Source organism: Orycteropus afer, unplaced genomic scaffold, assembly GCF_000298275.1.
Source record: "Orycteropus afer afer isolate SDZICR_OR568_19922 unplaced genomic scaffold, OryAfe1.0 scaffold00469, whole genome shotgun sequence".
In the NCBI taxonomy this organism is placed as follows: domain Eukaryota; kingdom Metazoa; phylum Chordata; class Mammalia; order Tubulidentata; family Orycteropodidae; genus Orycteropus; species Orycteropus afer.
The window spans coordinates 872,114-879,191 of NW_006922056.1; the positions used below are offsets into that span (position 1 = coordinate 872,114).

Below are 7,078 nucleotides of genomic sequence, written 5' to 3' on the forward strand. Positions count from 1 at the left end.
GGAAGCATGTCACCCCATGGGGTAGGGGGGCCTCAGTTCCTGAGATGTCTGTGGGGCAGATGGCGGGATCCGGGTGTCTGACCTAAAGGAGAGGTGCCCGCCCACCCCCACCCGGCCCGCAGCCCATAGCCATCTCCAGCTCTGTCACCCCTCATCAGCCTCTCTATCTGTCTCAGCCCTGACCTGTGACTGCCACTGAGCCATCACCACCCTGTCACATCGACAGCCAAGGAAAGAGGAGGGTGGGTGGTGGAGAGGGTGCTGGTGGCCCTGACCTGGGAGGCTGTGGCTGTAGGGGTCTTGGGGGCTGCTCAGCACTGCTGGGAGGCTGGGGAAGGGCGTGGAGGCCCGAGGTGCCCGACAGCACCCACTCCCCTGCGAGGCACCCACTCCCTTGTGGGGCACCCACTCCCTTGCAGGGTACCCACTCCCTTGCGGGGCACCCCCTTGGCATGGCCATCTCCCCCACCCTGTGGAGGGCCCACAGCCCTGCAAGTCTGCAGGGTCTCCTGGAAGGCCGTACCTGTGTCCTGTCCTCCAGGAAGCTGGGCCTGGCTGTGTGCTCCAGGGGGCCCAGGTCCACCTGGCCTCACTTCCCTGTCCAAGATGGGCATTGGGGGCCGGGCGCTCTCGTGCAGGAAGGAGTCGAACTTGAGCACGTGGGCTGAAGGAGGAAGCAGTGAGTGGGGCCCCTCATAGCGAGGCTGGGTGAGGGGCCAGGCAGGACATAGACCCAGCACTCACTCTGAATGGCTGACTCACAGGCCTGGCTCACAAGCTGATAGATGGCAGAGAGGGACGGCGGCTCACCCTGTGGGGGACACAAGTGTGAGGAGACACCAAATGAGGGGATGTGCATGTGAGGGGACCTGCATGGGAGGGGACCCGTGTGTGAGGGGTCATGCATGTGGGGGTACCCATGTGAGAGGACATGTGTGTGAGGGGTCATGTGTGTGGGGGTCATGTGTGTGAGGAGTCATGGGGGGACCTGTGTGTGAGGGAACATGTATGTGAGGGGTCATGAGTGTGGGGGGACAAGTGGGGGACCTGTAGGGGGGATGTGTGAGGGGACCTGCGTGGGAGGAGATGTGTGACAGCGTGTGCATGTGAGGAAACACGTGTGAGAGTGGTGCGTGTGCAGGGCCCCAGCTTGGTGGTAGGGGACCACACTGTCCCCAACCAGGAGGCCCAGGCATTCCACTTACCTTCTCCCCACGCTCGCCCTTAGGCCCAGGCAGCCCCTGGTGGGGGAGGGAGGAGAAAAGTCAGGGGAGGGGCAAGTGAGCGAGGGCAGGGCAGGCGGTGAGAGGCCTGGTCCTGCTCAGCTGGTCCCCACTCCAGGCAGGGGACACCCGAGACCCTGGGCCATGGCCCATGGCCTTTTTGCAGGAGGACAGCCCCACCCGCACCCCAGCTTTGGGTAAGTGGCTGGGTTCTGATCTGAGGGCGCCCGGGGGCTCGCTCTGGGCCTGAATCCCACAGGAAGGAGTGTGTCTGTGTGGTGGGTTGAGGGCTCACCGTGGGTCCCACGGCCCCAGGGGGTCCTTGCTCCCCGCCGGCCCCCCGTGCACCTGCCAGGCCCTGGAACCCCTGGAAAGCAGCACAGCTGGGCCTTCAGCCCTGTCGAGTCACCTCCAAGCCCGGCCCAGGATATGTGGGTTCCTACCCCCAAGAGCCCACCCCTGGCTCAGCTCAGGCCCCCTTCCCAGCCTGGGGCTCTGCCCCCTGCCTGCCCCCCACCTCCCGCTGGACTCAGTTGCCTGCCCCCTAACAGCTCCCAGCTTTCTGCTCACAAACACAGACCCCCAGACCCCGGCCTTGGGAGTGAAGGTGATGCCCCAGCCCGCCTGTGGCAGGGACAGCTCAGTTCTGCCAAGTGATGTCCCTTCCTACGCTCAGCCATCCCCAGGTCCTCCACAGGCAAAAGCAAGAAGCAGCCTGCTGCCAGCCGTCCGCAGGCCTGCAGGGCCTCAGATGCCCTCCTGCCATCTGGAATCAGGGCGTGTTTGTGGCTGGGGAGCACAGATGCTGCATTCCTTGCGCTGCACCCCTCGTGGGCCACACAGCACGCTGCTCCGGGTGCAGTACCCAGGAGCCCGGGATATGCGGCCGTGAATGGCCAGCAGCCAGCCAGGGTGCCCGGGATGCACCCAGGCCTGGACGCAGGAGACTGAATTCAGATTCTTTCCTGAGGTGGCTCCAGTGGCCCTCAGCGGTGGGTGGAGTGGAAGGTGGGGCCGTCGTACCCTGGGTCCGGGGGGTCCGGGCAGGCCAGCAGTGCCCTCCAGTCCTCTCATTCCCTGAGGGCAAAGGAAGGCTCAAACCATGCATGCCCTGACCAGCGAGGTGGGCGACCCCGGCCTGTGCCCCTCCCTGAGCACAGCATAGGTCCCAGGCTGGGCCGGCCCTGGGGCAGTGACCACCCACATGGGCAGCCCCCTCCCTCCCCCACCCCTCGACACACCTGGGTGTCCAAGAGGCTCAGCCAGCAGCACACCTGCCACCCACGGAACCCTCAAGGCCCAGAGCTGGTAGGTACCTTTGGTCCCTGGAGGCCGACACTCCCGGGGATACCCTGGTGGCCGGGGAGACCCTGAACAGAAAAGGTGGCCAGCCAGGCCGGGGTTGCCCAAGGAGAAGGCTGGTCCCCACAAGCATGTGTCCCAAGCAGGGTGCCTCCTCCCACCCCCGTGGCCAGTTCAGACCACCTACCTGTGTGCCGGGGGGTCCGTGGTCCCCCTTCTCTCCTTTGATCCCTGGTGGGCCCTTCAGGGGAGGGGAAAAGTGAGCTCAGCCACAGAAGGAGGGAAGAGGGGGTTGGAGGGGCAGGGGACAGGCCGTAACACCTACCACAGGTCCCTGGATCGTGCGACCCTGGGTCCCCGGGGACCCCTGCTGGCCTCCAGGACCCTCGGGGCCCATCTGTCCGGGTGGCCCAGGCTCTCCCTGGAGACACAGGTGGGGTACAGAGAGAGGCAGCCTCTCTCATAGAGACTGTCCCACGTCTCTGCACCCTCACAGGGGGACCCCAGGTCCTCCTCCTCCATGCCACATGGCTGCCTCCATAGGGGGCATCAGAGGGAGGTGCAAGGGGTGCTGCAGGAGCCACCTTTGTGTGGAATGAGTGTGAATAGAGTGAACCCCTGTGGAGGGACGTGGAATTCTCTGGAAGGGAGCACAGAAAGGCACAGCTTCCAAGCCAGGAAGGGGTGTCGGGGATTGGGGGTGTCACCGTGCCCTGCTGTCTTTGCACTGTGTCACATACACCCAGTGTCTCTTTGTGGTTGGATTTTTTTCCCCCCAATAAAGGAAGCCTTATGATATGGCTGGCCAGAGACCCACAGGGCCAGGAGGGAGAGAGCAGCCCTGTGGCCAGTGTGGGCGCCCGCTGTCCTCACTAGTGTGCTATCTCCAAGTACCACCCCATGCACAGACCTGCCAAGGGGCCTGGGCCACCAACTGCATGGTGGTCCTGCCTCTCCCAGCCTCAGCTTCCTGCCTGTGTCTGGGGCCGCTGCTGCTGCCCAGAGGCTGGAGGGGCAGCCGCTGACCACAAGAGCTGACCACAAGATCACTCCCCTGACCTGGGAGGGTGACATGCACTCTGTTCTCTGAGTGTGCTGGGGGGGAGTCTCCCCGGAAGGAAGCACCAGGCCCCCCACCCAGGGCTCCCCAAGACCACAGCACTTACCCTGGGCCCTGGGAAGCCCTGCTCCCCAGGGGCACCACTCTTCCCGGGGAGTCCCTGGGGAAGCAAAGCAAGTTCACCCCGAGAGCTTCCAGCTGCCTGCCGCCACCCCAAGCTGAGCTGCCCCCACCCCTCGCAGCCCGCCTGCCCCTGGGCCCCTGTGCATGGTGGGAAGGGGCTCCCAGGGCAGGGACGTCCCTTCCTCTCTCCGCAGGCAGCTAAGAGCTCAGGCTTTGGGTTGGGGCAGGTCTGGGTTCAAATCCCACCCAGCCCATCAGTCACAGATGGCCCTGCAGAGTGGGGCCCTGGGCCTGGGGCTTGTAGACCCGCTCGGCTAGAGCAGGAACTCTCTCGGGGCTCACCCTTGGGGCTTCAGGACCTTGGAGAACTCCCCTGGAGGCTGCTCCTGGCCCTGCAGCGCCTGCCCAGGTGAACAGGGCATAGCCCAGCGGGCCCAGAGAGCTCCAACACTGGGCCCCTGACCATCATTCAGATGGTGACATTGGAACATGCTGGATTCCCAGAACAGGTCTGCATTGCATCCACGAAGGGAGGGGCCAGGGCTGAGAGGGGAGGCCAGCGTCCCCGTCCCCATGGAGGCTGGTCCAGCCTAGTGGGAAGGGCGGAGCCTAGTCCAGGCTCCAGCCTCACAGGGCTGGGGGGCAGTGTGGGTGGATGGGTCAGGGTGCGCTCAAGAGATGCTCCACCCTCCAGGCCAGCCTGGGACTGCAGGTGGGCCAGGGTTGGTGGCCAGCTAAAGGGGGCAGGAGGGGCCCAGCCCTGTCTGCTAATGGCACTGACATATCGGCTAGGAGCCCCTGGCCCTCCAGGGAAGGGGCTGTGGACTCACTGGAGGTCCTTGGGGGCCAGGGGGCCCGGGGGTCTCTGAGGAGCAGGTGCAGGAGGAAGGGGAGGCCGGGCAGGTCTCAGCATCCCTCTGAAAAGAAGGAGGCTCACTCGAGAAATGGAGCCTCCCCCAGCTCTCCTCCACCCTGAGATTCCAGGAAAACCTCAAGCCCACTCCTGGCAGCCCCAGGAGGAGCAGAGGCCACGCAGGGAGGCAGGTCCCAGCTCAGGCCTCTGCCCCTGGCTGCCCGCAGGGGCCCAGGTGGCACCTTCTCAGTTCTCACCCCTGGCCTGGGGTCAGGGGGAAGTGAGACTCCAGCAATGCCTGTGTCCCTGGTGAGGCTGGGGGTCCATCGTGGTCTGCCTGTCACCACCCCCCACTGGGCCCACAGAGAGGGAGGGTGGCCCGAGGACACAGCTGCCACCCCTGCAGCTGTCCCAGGACCTGCATCCTCCAAGAAGCCCACCCTGATCTTTCAAAGCACCGTGGTGATCTGCCCCTGACCCAGGAGCCCTCGGTGGGCACTCACCAGAGCAGGCAGGTCGCAGCACCTATCCCCCTCCGCCCAGGAGTCGTTGCAGACTATCTGGAGAGTCTGCAGCTGGAACTACAAAGGGAGCCAGTGAGGTACAGACTCGGACAGCGCCCTCTGTCCCACGGCCCCCAGCCAGGCTCACCGAGGCAGAACTGCTCCGGGGGCCCCTGGCCTTGGCCAGCCTCCCCAGCGTGACAAAGCCAGAGGTGGGCAGGCTGCCCACTCCCCCAAAGGGCTTCTCAGCAACCTTCTGGCAGTCCACATAGAGCCGGACCTTGGAGCGGCCCACAGCCACATGCACCTGCAGGGATCCCCGAGGTGCCCTTCAGATCAAGGCAGGGGCTTGGGGAGCCCCCTGGATCAGAGGGCAACGCCTGTCCATGTCCACAAGGCCAGAGCAGAAAGGAGGGCAGGAGTCAACACCCACCCCCAGGGCACCAGGGACCAGGGTCCTGATGCCACCGACTCTTGTGGGTCCTGGGAAAGTCCCACCTCATTGGCCCATGTTCCCTTCCATAAAATGGACCAACAAAACCATCCAGGTGCCATGTGGGGTGTCATGGTGCCAGAGAGAAGGCTGGGGACACTCCTGGACCCCACTTAAGACAGGAGATCCAAGACAGGGGGAGGAGGAGCTGGGAAAGGGCAGGGCAGGGTATGGCCTGGGGACAACTCAGCTGCTTCTGCACAGAAGCGAGAGGAGCCACAGCCTGTCGCTGAGGGCAGGCACGGGAAGGCCACGGGTCCCACCCAGAGCTTGGGCTGGGGCGGCCTGGAGGGGCCACATGCTCCGAGTCTCCAGGACCTTGTGGAAGTTCCCAAAGAATATCTTCTTCACATCCTGCAGGTCAAAGGTGACCCCTTGCAGGGCAGCCTTGGGGTCGTGGTTGAAGTAGGTCAGTGACTTCCGGCCAGCTGTAGGGGAGCAGGGAGCAGGGGTCATGTGAGGACCACTGGAGCCTGCTTGGAAGGCAAGGAAGAGCAGGGCTCTAAGTGCGTGGGGAGCGAGGATGCAAGCAGGGGTGGGTGCCCCATCACGGGAGGCAGCCCTAAAGACATAAGCCAGGGCCCCCAAACTTCAAAGCCCCCACGTGATGTGGAAGGTGCCCTCAGAACCCCGTGTGCAGATGAGGTGTGCGGGTGTCCTGGGGCTCCGGGAGCCTGCTCACCGTCCAGCAGGACTCCGAGGGCAGGCTGGAAGTCCTCGGTCATGAGCTGCCACAGCGCGAAGGCCTCGCGGGGTGTCTCAGGGAGTGTGCGCAGGAGGAAGACCACCGTGTGTTCTGAGGGGAGGGCAGCCGGGTGGACGTCACTGCAGGAGGACACCGTCCAGGGTGAGTGGGCCGCACCGGACCCGGAGGACACTGCAGGGCAGCCACCCGTGCCCTCGAGCCTGATGCCTCTGCGGCCCCTCTGCCTCAGATACCCCGTCAACAACACCGGGCAGGCTGGGGAGCTGGTAAGACACACTGCCCTGCTGGCGCCTTGAGGCCGCCTGGACGGCACGGCGCTGGGTCATCCCCACGCTGCATCCACTATGGTCCTGGACGAGGCTAGCCAAGACTGTCATCCGGCATGGGTCGGGGCCCAGCAGAAGGCCACAAGCCCAGAGGCAGCTCTCCGCTCAGGACCTGACCCACACAGTGCAGAGGGTTCACTGACTGGGTGGGCAGGCCGCAGGGCTCACACAGGGGTGGGGGATGGGGACGGCCTGCAGCCCAACTTGGCCTTCATTTGCTCTGGGTAACCCACAAGACCTGCCCAGCCACATCCCTGTCATTCTTCATGCCACTGACCCCAGGGCCTGGGGGCACACTACTCCCGCCTCCTGTGCCCCTCATTCTTGTCCTTCAGAGAGGCTCACACATCATGCCTTCAGCAAGCATTCCTGACCCATCACAGGACAGGATGCCTCCACTCTGAGTGACCACATTGGAGAGTACCCACACCTGTGCTGGGGATGACACCTGTGCAGGGGACCACACCTGTGCTGGAACCACACCTGTGC

The 7,078-nt window shown here is 64.7% G+C and overlaps 1 protein-coding gene across 1 annotated transcript in view; it reads right to left on the reverse strand.

Annotated features, from left to right (window-relative positions):
* Positions 1 to 7,078, reverse strand: part of COL20A1 (collagen type XX alpha 1 chain) — a 40,537-nt gene that overhangs the window by 7,737 nt on the left and 25,722 nt on the right. The window contains exons 23-35 of the mRNA XM_007954704.1: positions 6,240 to 6,382; positions 5,876 to 5,985; positions 5,213 to 5,371; positions 5,065 to 5,142; positions 4,539 to 4,625; positions 3,692 to 3,745; positions 2,713 to 2,766; positions 2,540 to 2,593; positions 2,247 to 2,300; positions 1,519 to 1,590; positions 1,206 to 1,241; positions 763 to 811; positions 524 to 664 (exon numbers count right to left, since the gene is read on the reverse strand). Of these exons, the coding sequence (XP_007952895.1) occupies positions 524 to 664; positions 763 to 811; positions 1,206 to 1,241; positions 1,519 to 1,590; positions 2,247 to 2,300; positions 2,540 to 2,593; positions 2,713 to 2,766; positions 3,692 to 3,745; positions 4,539 to 4,625; positions 5,065 to 5,142; positions 5,213 to 5,371; positions 5,876 to 5,985; positions 6,240 to 6,382 (1,091 nt within the window). The remainder of the gene's footprint in view (positions 1 to 523; positions 665 to 762; positions 812 to 1,205; positions 1,242 to 1,518; positions 1,591 to 2,246; positions 2,301 to 2,539; positions 2,594 to 2,712; positions 2,767 to 3,691; positions 3,746 to 4,538; positions 4,626 to 5,064; positions 5,143 to 5,212; positions 5,372 to 5,875; positions 5,986 to 6,239; positions 6,383 to 7,078) is intronic.